At 41.4% G+C, this 12,456-nt stretch overlaps 1 protein-coding gene across 2 annotated transcripts in view; it reads right to left on the bottom strand.

The window, feature by feature from the left end:
* Positions 1 to 1,424: 1,424 nt before the first annotated feature.
* The window catches only part of USP49 (ubiquitin specific peptidase 49), a 67,355-nt gene continuing 56,323 nt past the window's right edge, over positions 1,425 to 12,456 (bottom strand). For both annotated transcript variants that reach the window (XM_076003352.1, XM_076003353.1), the window contains 4 exons: positions 11,165 to 11,369; positions 7,362 to 7,470; positions 6,016 to 6,221; positions 1,425 to 4,671 (listed from right to left, as the gene is read on the bottom strand). In XM_076003352.1, the coding sequence (XP_075859467.1) occupies positions 4,481 to 4,671; positions 6,016 to 6,221; positions 7,362 to 7,470; positions 11,165 to 11,369 (711 nt within the window). In that variant the 3' untranslated portion in view covers positions 1,425 to 4,480. The remainder of the gene's footprint in view (positions 4,672 to 6,015; positions 6,222 to 7,361; positions 7,471 to 11,164; positions 11,370 to 12,456) is intronic.

Raw genomic sequence — 12,456 nt, 5'->3', positions numbered from 1 at the left:
CTTGTAAGATATAAAGTAAATTCACAGTCTTATTTAGAAGGTGCTTTTCAGCTTTAGTGCTGTCTTTTAAAAGAATCTGAACCTACAGAGAGATGCATACTTACCTGGTTAAAAAACTAAGTGGCCATGGCAAGTTTTACCCCAAAGGTACCACCTCTTCACCTAATTTGTTGAGTAACTAGGTTGAGGGACCCAATTATCAAGTGTGCTTTGAGTAATGAGCTTTTTAAACACACTTTGGGGAAGCCTCATTAGCTCAGTGGAAACCTTAAGGTTGGAGTAAAACAGGCAGGCTGTAAACAGCCCTGCAGTGAACAGATTGGGTCTTAGCACCTTCCACAGTCACTGGGCACCATCCTAGTCAGCACCTCCTAGGCAAACGGTATGGGGACCTGGTACAGGGTCTTTGTGCCTTCTCTTTTGCATCATTACCTTTGCATATTACACAGTGCACTGGCTTGCCTTACAATCTAAAGTTTCACACGGTGGGGGAGGGGAGGGGGGCGGGAATTGTTTTTTCCACTACTTCCTGACACTTTTGTGCAAAAGAACTTCAGAACCAATGAAGGTACCACTTCAGGAGGAACCATTTTTGTTTGGCTTCTACCATATGTTGCCCAGCATTAGTTATTGTTTTGATAAAGACGAAAAAGCCTTCTCTGAACATTTGTGCTCTCCCAACCAGCTGGAAAAGCAACCCTTCTGTTCATAAAATATAGTCCCAGATAGGGATATAGTGTACATTTAAGAAGGGATAGCCTCCCAGCCTGATTTGAAAAGGCCTGAATTAATGTTTGGAACATGAAAAGGGTGGTAAAAAAACAATGGGGTACACAGTCTGCCTTGAAAAGCAGCCATATGATGGATAATCACAAATACAAAGAATCTGGACATTACAATAAAATTTTAGAACTTGCTGGTAAGAATAATTTGCATTCACACACAAGATATGAAATGCTGTCTAAAAGTCTGTGATACCAAATGTCCTTTAAACACTACACAGACCCATTTGCCCCTTGAAATGACAAGAAGGAATCTTTTCCCTTTACGTTTTCGATCCCATGCAAACAATAATTGGGTACAAGGCACCAAATTTTATGAATTGTATAAAATTAGTTCACAAAGCTTTATCAGTAAGTAAAACAAACTCCATTTCTCCCTCCCTGCCCACCCACCTCCAACCTCCCACCCCCAACCCCTCATCCCCAACCAAGTTTTCATTCTGCACTACTGTTGAACTCTCTAGGGCTTATGCCGGGGCATGCCCCACTGCCAGCCAACCCACCTCATTGGTTCTTCCATTGTACTTGGATGGAGTTGTAAGCATAGCCAGAGTAGGAACTCATACAATCATTGACTCTAGAAACCTTGCCATTAAGAACAAAAATAAACTCTGCTATTGAGTCCATAGGACACATTAACACTTCTACAGTTTCCAATTTTATTCAGGACATTTTGAGAGACATCTGGAAATTCTTTACAGTGTGGCACTGCCCCCACCCAGCCTGAGAGGAGCTGGATCAAAGCTGGCAAGAGCTCTGCCACCATGTAATAAGAGCTTCGATATCTGGCTGCCAAGGGCATTCCTAATTTTTTTTACACTAGCACGGATGCTCATCTCAGAGGCAACCACAAGTATGAGGGTCAGGCTAGTTTGAGGTAAAAAAAAAAATCCTTTTCGATGGCCAGGATGCACTCATCCTGGCTGGCTACAGCAGCAAGTAAACACGCCAGCCAACTACAAAGGGTTCCTGGAAGAGGACTCTTAACTACTTGCCCTGGGAGAGGAGCAGGCCCATTCAGGTTCAGTTAGGAGACCTTGGGTTTGATTTGGCAGCATCTAAGTCAGCGTCTTACTGGTTCTTATTTTCTTCTCTTTAGAATGTTTCAATTTAATGTAAGATGCAACTGAGACATTCATCTACTTCCAATATGTAAATAAATTAAAGGCAAAGGGACATTTCTGTCACAACATTGGCTTATGCAGCAGGGAACTCTTCTTTAATAAAAATCTCCTAAAATACTAACTTCCTAAGTGTCTAGTGCTGCTGCCTCTGGGTACCTGAGGTGTCTGTGACTGCAATGGGCACCTCCATGAGTGTGTAGCTCAGTGGAGACTCTGATGTTCGTTTCTTTTATCAATTTGATACATGGGTATTCAGCTAAGTTAAGCACTTATTTCACAAAGTCCTTACTCTGCCTAATAATCCTTACAATATTTGGTATAAAACTATTTTAAAAATTAAATTTGAAGCTCTTTTAATTTTCCATTAAATGTTTGTTTATTAATAAGTATTCCCCCTTAGTCTGAGGGGTGAAGTAGATGCTCTCTAGTATTCTCTATTTTGTAAGTTTTTCTTTTTTTAGAATAATAAATATAGGATTCAATGAAAGATGAGGCACAATTGATAGTTTCCTTTCTGTTTTACTCTCCTTGGTTTTTTTTTAGTTACTGGGCTTTTCTATTGCCACAAAAAGTCATTACCAATCATGCCAACTTTAAAACGTGGATCTCAAGAATACGGCTTCACATCAGAGCCTCTGATAGCATGGGCAGCTGTGACACTTTAAAACAGTGTCCAGGAGAGGGTGAGCCCAGGCAAAGCTTATACAAAGAAGCCTGCAGTAGAAAATATAAACCAAACAGCATAAAAAATGCCATACGCTATCGCTTCCAAATAAAAGCTAAATATTACAGAAACCTCACAGTGTTGGAAAAGCAAGTTTAATTTAAAATATAGTCAACTCCTTCCCTATCAGGGTGAGCCATTTTTTGTCTGAATTTCCTCCATGTCTCAGTGCTACCTGGCAGGTCCTATGGGAGAGTTCATCTCAAAAAGAGGTCAACAGCAAATGCTACAGATCTGTTCGGGAAATGTGGCTCATCAACATTGCTAAAGCTATGACCCTCATTCTTTAGCCTCACTTTCCCCACTTCCCACCCCTCCCCAAACTCCCTTCCACATCTACTCCCTTCAAGTGACAACTGTACTTCTACCTGAATTCAAACATTAATATGATATACTCAGTCAAAAGATGAGCATTCATAGTGACAGGCTCAGGCTCACTGCAGCAACCACAGCAACGAGAGTTAGGGTTTGCTTTCAGTTTCACTGGCAAGTCTAAGTAAGTGAAGGATTAAGAAGGGGAATTCATCCTCAGGGACAGTGTCTATTAAAAAAATAAGGGAAACTCAGTGGTGCCTGATGGGCAGGTTTTGTGTAGGCAATTTCATTCTATTTAGAAACTGAGCCAATTTAAAAAGAAAGATGTATATCACTAGCACTGGAGTAAAAGGGCAGTCTTGCTTTTTTCTCTGATAGATTGAGTATAGAGAGGTAAAGCAACAATAGGGATTATCAGATTTGGGAGGAAACAGGCCAAGGCCATCAGCAATAAACTGTCCGGACATGTAGGGGTTAGATTCCTAAGCAGTTCCCATATCCTGGGAAAGCAAAAACTACCAAATCTTGTGAACATGGATGTTCTAGCTCTCCAGGAGCAAGAAAGCTGTAGGCTAAGAAGCTGTGTGCTATATACCAAGATGAGAACAGGTGACAGGCATTCAAATAAGCCCTGGACCACCAACTATCCCTGCCCACCCTCGACTGAGTTCTGAGAAAGCCTCAGACCACTGATCTAAGGACCAATTTAAACCAAATCATGTGCCTGCCCTAGACCTGCACCAGGAATCTGCTTTAGAACAGGGATGGCTAGAAGTGCCCTTTGGCTCAGCATGCAACAAAGAACATACACGAGTCTATTGCTTCTTTATATGAATTGCCCCTTTTTTAGAATGGAGTATTCATGCCAGTCTCAAGAGGTTTAAAATGATTAAATTACAGCAGCAGCCACTGAGGGTACAACACATGAAAACCCTCCCATTTTGCATGGGGTAATTTGCTCCATGCATCTCACTCACTTCAACTGCCAGCCCTTAAAAAGGGAAGTACACAAGTCTTTAACCCTTGAGGGTTACTTCCTTTGTGGGGATAAATCCTTAGACTTCATCTCCCACCTTGGAACCAATCCTATCTAGCAAGCTGCCAGCCCAGGGCCACCCTCATGTGCTTTATCCAGGGCTGCTCACATCTGGAGGGTTCTTCTGGTGTTCTAACGAGGTCTTGATTAGCAAGGGAATCGCACAATGGAGAGAAAACATGGCTGCTTTCCTGCATGGATATGATCAATTTACCCCCTTTCCTTCATCTAGATCCCTTTATATTCACAAGCAACTGATGAATAGAAGTTATTCCTTTTGATTTGTTTTTATGAAAGGAGGGAATTTCCAAATCAATTTCAAAAGAAAGTAACTATAAAATTTATAGTAGGACATGAATCACCTGGAACCTTCTACTCAAGACCCAGTGAGGCAAACCTAGTAATCTGTTCCTGCAGTAAGCCTTACTTCCTACAAGAGGAAAGATGTATGGACACCAATAGTTTAAAAGCAAGTCAGTCTTTGATACATGCCTCCCAGTCAGAGGAGTGTCTGTGGTCTGCCTTCATCGTTGTTGCTGGACTGCACCTGAGCTTGGAGTTGGGTTTCTGAGATTCTTGCATTGCCCTGCACTGTTCTTTGAGTGTAAAAAAGGATGTAGGCCTGGGTTTTGCACACTTCCTCGACACTGCATACATTCATCTTTGAGTCATTGCAGTGGACCCAAAAACCTGGGAAACCAAAGGAGAGAAAGAGAGAAAATGACTACCCAACTTATATTTCCAGTGAGAAGGCAAAATCAGGAGATGAAGAAAGGGACAGAGAAGTTCTGAATAGCACCAACCTTGATTATTGGTGGTGGGGGAAGGGACAAGTAACCAACAGACTTCTCTGTAATCATTGGCTCTTACCTCACCACAATACCACAGGCTGGTCTCAAACACTGTCAATTGACTGTAATTTTTGTCCTCGTTTTATTCAGGCTTTTTTATTATCCATTAGGGCCTTCTACAAAAACAGCCAAGCTATTGCAGGCTAAGCAATTGGAAGAGGAGGAAAGGAGAAATGGAAATAGAGGGGAGTGATAAAGGAAAAGTTAGAAGGAATAAAAAAGTATTTGTTCACAGGCTCTGGCTGCCCCAAGGGCAGAGGGGTTCAAGAATGGCTCTGCTGAAAACATACGTGCAGCCCATCTGCCTCAGTGCAGTACCTGGGAGGCTCCACTCTGGAGGACAAGGACTGAAGTCTCCTTTGAAGTGGCCCTGGCATCCTTGTATCCCCACACTTCCCTTGGTATGGGAAGCAGTAAGGATATAGTAAGTGCTCAGTAAATGTTCTCAGCTTTATTATGAGCTGGTGCTGGTGAGATTCATACTATACCTCCATGTCACACAGGTACTTTTATTTCTGCACAACCAAGAAGGAAAGTAAGATCTGCAGAAGTAGCATTACTACAATAGTAATGCTATGGATAATCAATGCTATCAATAATACTACAATATCCTCCAACACTGACTGAGCAAGCACTATGTGCTAGGTGCTTTTCTAAGCACTTTTACGTGTCAGTTCCTTTTCATTCTTAGAATGACCATATGCTGTTACTTAGTGATACATCCAAAATTTGAATCCAACTTTCACAATTCTTTCTCCTGGATTTTTTTTTTTTTTTTGAGACAGAGTCTTACTCTCTTGCCTGGGCTAGAGTACAGTGGCATCAGCCTAGCTCACAGTAACCTCAAACTCCTGGGCTCAAGTGATCCTCCTGCCTCAGCCTCCTGGGTAGCTGTGACTATAGGCACGTGCCACCATGCCCGGCTAATTTTTTCTATTTTTAGTAGAGACCGGGTCTCACTCTTGTTCAGGCTGGTCTCGAACTCCTCAGCTCAAGCAATCCTCTCACCTTAGCCTCCCAGAGAGCTAGGATTATAGGCGTGAGCCACCGCACCCGGCCTGGATTTTAATGTATGTAATTTCCTTCTAGGTAATCCATGGGATGGAAATAAAAGGAAAGCAATAAAATGTGGACAAATCAACCCTTTTCGTGTCCCCCACCCCACAGAGTAAAGCGCACGCACCTCCCTCTGTGTTGTAGCAATAGGCTGTGTAGTGTCCTGAGCCAAACCCTTTCCCGTGATGCATGACCACTGCGGAGAGATCATAGGCAAAGGTCTCTTTGTCAAGAGAGGAGAGCATGTCCCTGCAGCAGTAAGGTTCCATGGTTAATACCTGGTCAAAGACGACATGGACCCCAATCTTCTCTCGATGATTACGGCCAGACCACCTAGAACATGGATATAAACTTCTTACTAATAAAAACTTGTATACGCATTCAGAGGTAGAGGTTGGTAAAGCAGAGAACCAAGAAAACTTAACCTCTGGCTTTGGTTTTCCTATTAATAAAATGGCAGTGATCACTGTACACATATATTTGCTGTGAATGTTTCACAAAGCATTCTGAACCTAGAGATCCTTAAACAAGCAATTCAAGCAACAATCTTTTTGTAGTTTACTGCTTGCCCTTCTTTTCACAGATTATTTTACACTTCATCCTGAAGATGGATCTACATAAGCCCAAGTAAGGCTAGACATTTTTTCGTTTAATAGAGACAGGTGCTCATTCTATCACTCAGGCTGGAGTGCAGTGGTGCAATCATAGCATCCTCTATTTCCTGGGCTCAACTGATCCTTCCACCTCAGCCTCCCAAGAGACTGAGATTATAGGTGCATGCCCCCATACTTGGCTAATTTTTTTTTTTTTGAGACAGAGTCTTGCTTTGTTGCCCAGGCTAGAGTGAGTGCCCTGGCATCAGCCTAGCTCACAGCAACCTCAAACTCCTGGGCTCAAGCAATCCTTCTGCCTCAGGCTCCTGAGTAGTTGGGACTACAGGCATTCGCCACTATGCCTTCTATATATATATTAGTTGGCCAATTCATTTCTTTCTATTTTTAGTAGAGATGGGGTCTCACTCTTGCTCAGGCTGGTTTTGAACTCCTGACCTCAAGCAATCTGCCCGCCTTGGCCTCCCAGAGTGTTAGGATTACAGGCGTGAGCCACCGCACCGGCCAGGCTAATTTTTTTTTAAAAACTTTTTTTTAGAGACAGGGTCTTGCTATGTTGCCCAGGCTGGTCTCAAATTCCTGGCCTCAAGCAATTTTCCTGAAGAAAATCTTCAAGCACAGACACCTAGTGCAGGTGAGACAATTAAACAGGGCCATGAGAGCAGAAGCCAAGTCCTGCTGGGCCCCAACATCAACATGCCTTACTGGATATGAACCATTTTATCTCCATGGAAAGCACAATGTCTCAAGGGAATAAGCTCCCCATCCTAACATCAAAGAAGACATTTGCTCTCAAGAAAGCCTTTGAAGCAGCTATTCCCCCATAGCTCACAGCCATCTGGGACTCCCAGAGCATGCTCACCTGAATCTTTTAAGGTGTAGCCGGAGGACCTGAGGTAGTCTGTAGATCATTAACTGCTTTCTAGCTTCACTCAGAACAAGGGGTTTTGGATTGGATTTTCGTCGTTTGCCTAGATGGTTTGGGAAGGTATAAGACATAGGTTGTGAGGAGTCACATTCTTTTCTAGCTACTATAGAAACAATGACTTATCACTCAATATGCATTCTCCTTGTTTCTCAATATTTGAACCTCAATTTTATTTGGGGCAGCAATGTGACCCTCTTTCAGACTGCATTTCCCAGCTTCACATGCCTGCATGGTATGGCCATGGAAGTCCTAGCTAAGATGAAAGGAATGACTGTGTGGCACTCTTGGGATGGGTACTTAAAAGGGGCTGGCTCAGTTGTAAGGTGCATCCCTTTGTCCTTCCCACTGTCTGCTACTGCTGGAATTCCTCTTGGACCACGAGGTAACCTTGAGGATGGAAGCTTTGCACTAGGATAGTAAAACAGAAAGACAAAAGGAGCTTGGGTCCCTGATGATCACACAGCTACCATGCCAGCCCTGGAATGTCTCTTAGACTTCTTTTATATAACAAAAATAAAATTATATTTCAAGTTAAGTCACTGTTATTTTGGTTGACTGTTACATGCAGTCAAAGCCATCTTTCAAACTTTTGCCATCAGCAACTGCTAAAAGTGGTATGGACTTACAATGGTACACTCCTGAGAGTATGGCTTTATTAATGGGATATAATGAACGGTCACTGTAACAGCATGCACAGAGAGTAGAAGCATATGTTAGGGTTCTAGGCCTTTATATATGGGCCGATAACTTAAAATTATGATATATCATAATATAACTTTAAAAAGCTTTTTGTTTTCACTAGATAGGCCCAATTCTATTTCCTGCTCACAGCTAGATGTGTGCTAATGCAGTGGTTCCCCAACCTTTTTTGGCACCAGAGACCGGTTTCATGGAAGACAATTTTTTTCCCATGGATGGGTGGGGGGATGGTTTCAGGGTAATCCAAGCACATTGCATTTATTGTGCAGTCAAACCTCTCTACTAATGATAATCTGTATTTGCAGCTGCTCCCCAGCGCTAACATCACCGCCTCAGGTCATCAGGCATTACAGTCTCACAACCTAGATCCCTCGAATGCACAGTTTACACTAGGGTTCGTTCTCCTATGAGAATCTAATGCTGCTGCTGATCTGACAGGAGGTGGGGCTTATGCAGTGATGCTAATGATTGGGGGCAGCTGTAAATACAGATGAAGCTTCACTCACTTACCCACCACTCACCTCCTGCTGTGCGGCCAGTTCCTAACAGGCCATGGATCAGTAGTGGTCCATGGCTTAGGGGTTGGGGACCATGGTGCTAATGGATAAGTTATTCAAAACTCTGAACCTCAGTTTCCTCACCAGTAAAATAGGGAATAATGTATATATTTCAGGGTAGGAAAAAGATAAAAAGGATAAGATTACTAAAGGACAGAGTATTTTTTGTTTCTTTTTCTCCTTAAATCACAAGGACGGAGTATTTAAACAGATTTTTTTTCAGCATGACTTGCTTATGGCATATTAGAAAATATTTAGGAAATAAATTTTGCTGGCTCTATATTTTTATGCTATACCTAGTTTTTGAAATGTTTCTTGGAAAAAAGCATACTGCTAGACATGCAGGACAAAGCTGAGAGGTGTCTAAATTCACCCAGTCCAAAGCAGAACCAGTGCTCAGACTCTAATTTTGTTTCTGTGGGGGAAATGCATTTCTAAATTTCAGCAAATAAACAATGGAAATATAAAGTTTTCTTCATTTCCATCAGAAGCCTTCTCTATAACCATTTACTGGTGACTGTTCTGTTATATTAATTATATTGGTAAATGGATGGGAATATAAAATGAGTGGTCCACTATAGTGCCTGCTAATTGTCTTTGAGCTGTTGATACTATGGTCTCAGTGTCTGAAGAGCTTGGCATCTGATTCCCAGTCCCGTCTGTACCACTTGTGAAAGGTAGCAAATCACAGCCAGATGACGTAAAGAGCTTTCTGTGACAATACGATGTGGAGGTGTTGCTTCTCATAATAAATTGCATCAGAATGAGGGTGCCATAGGGGAAGCTTTTACTACAGTGTGCAGTCACAATATATGGGAGCATGAACAGAATTCAAAGAAGGGCCTGGCCTTATTATATATTCCTATTCACCAGATTTTTGAAAATTACTGCAGCTTTGCCTGAGAACCCTGGCAGTGACTGCCACCATCAGCAGAGGGAGTATGTGAGCTAAAATGAAGACAATATAGAATCTGGCTTTGTTTCCCTAAAATGAAATTCACAAAGAAAAAGAAATTACTGATTCAAATGAGATTGATCAGTTCTGTCTCCATTTGATTAAGCTGGCCACACAGAGAGATAAAAGACTGACAATTCTGAAACTTCACAAGCAACAGATCAATGCATCTCATACTCTCACCATAGCTTTCCTTCCCTGCCATTATTTGCACCTGCCTAGAAAAATCCTGATAAATGGGCACTTCTGGCAACCAGAAAAACAATCCATTCTTGCAAAAATAAATACAAGTATTTCTTGCCTAATCTATCATATCCAAGAATGATGGAGTTAAAGCTGTTAATATCCTTTTGTTACTTACAAGTAAAAGGCTTTATGAATCACTATTGGAAAAAACAAAACAAAACAAAACCAGATCCTTCTCCAATGAAACAAATTAACTCACCTGCCTCTGTATCTCAAAATGGAACAGGACAGGTGGGTCTATAGTAACCAAGTACAACATTTCAAATTTTATTTTAAAATGGCAAAATGATATCAAGCATGACTTTTGATTTTTATTCTCATTCTTCAAAGAGCAGAGCAGGTTTCCCAAAATTTACTAGTTTAAAAAATGATATGCAAAATATATTAAGAAGTGCTACCATAAGATTTTTTAAAAACTTGTAGCCCAAACTATTATATGGCTGCAAATTGATTTCTAGGTCTCTCTATAATCCATTAATTTTACATTGTTAGTTTCTAAATCTTTATATGCCACAAAACCCAAACACAAGCTTCCACATATTTGCTCTGCATTTCCTCTGTCCATGCTGGGTTAGCGGAAGCATTAAGTGTTAGCATGGCAAGATGGGAGGGTACTGCATAACATACCCACATAAACACATGGAGAGAGTTCCACTTTAACATTAAAGCCATAATAGACAGAAGCCTTATGACACTCTCTGAAATGTGAATTTTTCAGGTATGTGAAAAAAAAATGCAGAAAATATCCATGAAGTTGCCACCTTAAGACTTGCTTTCTTGGGCCCATTGTACCAATTTTAAGCATCACTTCTGACAGACTTTAATACTACCAATTCAGTACAAAAGCATGCTTTTCTAATATCACACCCTTCAAACAGGCTATGCCACCTGGATTTAGATTAAATAAGAACTGTCAGAATTTACGTTCACAAATTTAAGAAGAGGCCCTGTAGCACTACGAAGCTAAGCATAACATTCTCAGAGTCCCCATTTCAGAAATCACACTTTCAAATGCCTCTAAAGATAACTAATGCCAATCAGGATGGGTCGAAGGAGGCACAACTCCTAGGCTTTTGTTTTTCAATACATAAAGTATGTGTGCTTGTTTTCAGAGAAATGGGAGAAAAAGATCTTTTTTTAAAAGATGCTTTAGAACCATTCAATATCATCAGTGTTACCTTTGACTAAAAAGGAAAAAGAAGCACCTTAAGCTAATGTTGCAGTTGCGTCTCCCCAACCCCCACCCCACCACCACATAGCACCCTCCACATAGCACTCACTGTTACACTGGTCACAAGCGTAGATTCTCCCTTCCAGGGCCTCTGTCTCTGTGAACTTGGCCAGCATCTCAGTGAGCAGGCACTCTGTCTGGTTCAAAGGGACAAACCCCTTTTCTATGCAGTGATAGCGTTCAGGGAATTCTAAAGACAGATCCCAAAAGGGCTCAATAGTATTGGATTTGTAATTGCATGATACACATGTGACCTAGAATGAAAAGATTAATTTACAGATTATATAACTTCCTTGCTTCCCATATACATTTTTGTTTGCTTTATACAAAACACATAACTTTACCAAAACTAAGTGTATAATTTTTCTTAAAAATTATAATATTAAAATAATAAATATAACTTTAAAAGAATTAGAGCATATTAGTTCTAATATACATTTCTAAACATGTGATGGCAGCTGGAATTCACAAACCACACTGCACAGAGATTATACCTACCCCCTTTTCTCTTCTGTCCCAAAGTACACGCAAGCTTTCATTCAATGCTGCAGTAGTACAGACTGCAAGTTGTCGTGCAATCATTCAAGGAACCAGTGTGAGATAGAGAATCTGCAAGTCCCTGTCTGCTTCTCTCTCTCACCCTCGCATTCTTCCTCTTGATTTCAATCCTTCCATGGAGTCCAAGTTGTCTCTCTTTTTTTTTTTTTTTTGAGACAGAGTTTCATTCTGTTGCCCCGGCTAGAGTGCCATGGTGTCAGCCTAGCTCATAGCAACCTCAAACTCTTAGGTTCAAGCGATCCTTCTGCCTCAACCTCCCAAGTAGCTGGGACTACAGGCATGCGCCACTATGTCAGGCTAATTTTTTTTGTTCTATATATTTTTAGTTGGCCAATTAATTTGTTTCTATTTTTAGTAGAGACCGGTCTCACTCTTGCTCAGGCTGGTTTCGAACTCCTGATCTTGAGCATCACTCCCTCCCTCCCCCACCAAGGCCTCCCAGAGTGCTAGGATTACAGGCGTGAGCCACCTCACCCGGCCCTGTGTCTCTTTTTGTCCTTCTTTCTTGAAGCAGCCCTACACCAATCCCTTCCATCTGTAGAGCCTCAAAGTACTATGATTAAACCTACTCTCCCCCATAACCTAAGGAGATGCACCTTTCTTCCTAAGAGGAGAGGGGATGCAGGAAATGCTAATATTCCCCTTTCACATGCTAAAAAACAAAAGCCTAAATAAACTCTTTCTTTTCATCTTACACTCACCATTCTTTCAAAACTCTAAAAACCAAGACACAAAACCTCAGTAGCACAGTGTAAAGGTTTTACCTGAATCTCTTAAGTTGCC

Source organism: Microcebus murinus, chromosome 5, assembly GCF_040939455.1.
Source record: "Microcebus murinus isolate Inina chromosome 5, M.murinus_Inina_mat1.0, whole genome shotgun sequence".
In the NCBI taxonomy this organism is placed as follows: Eukaryota; Metazoa; Chordata; class Mammalia; order Primates; family Cheirogaleidae; genus Microcebus; species Microcebus murinus.
This window is presented reverse-complemented; position numbering and strand designations above follow the sequence as displayed.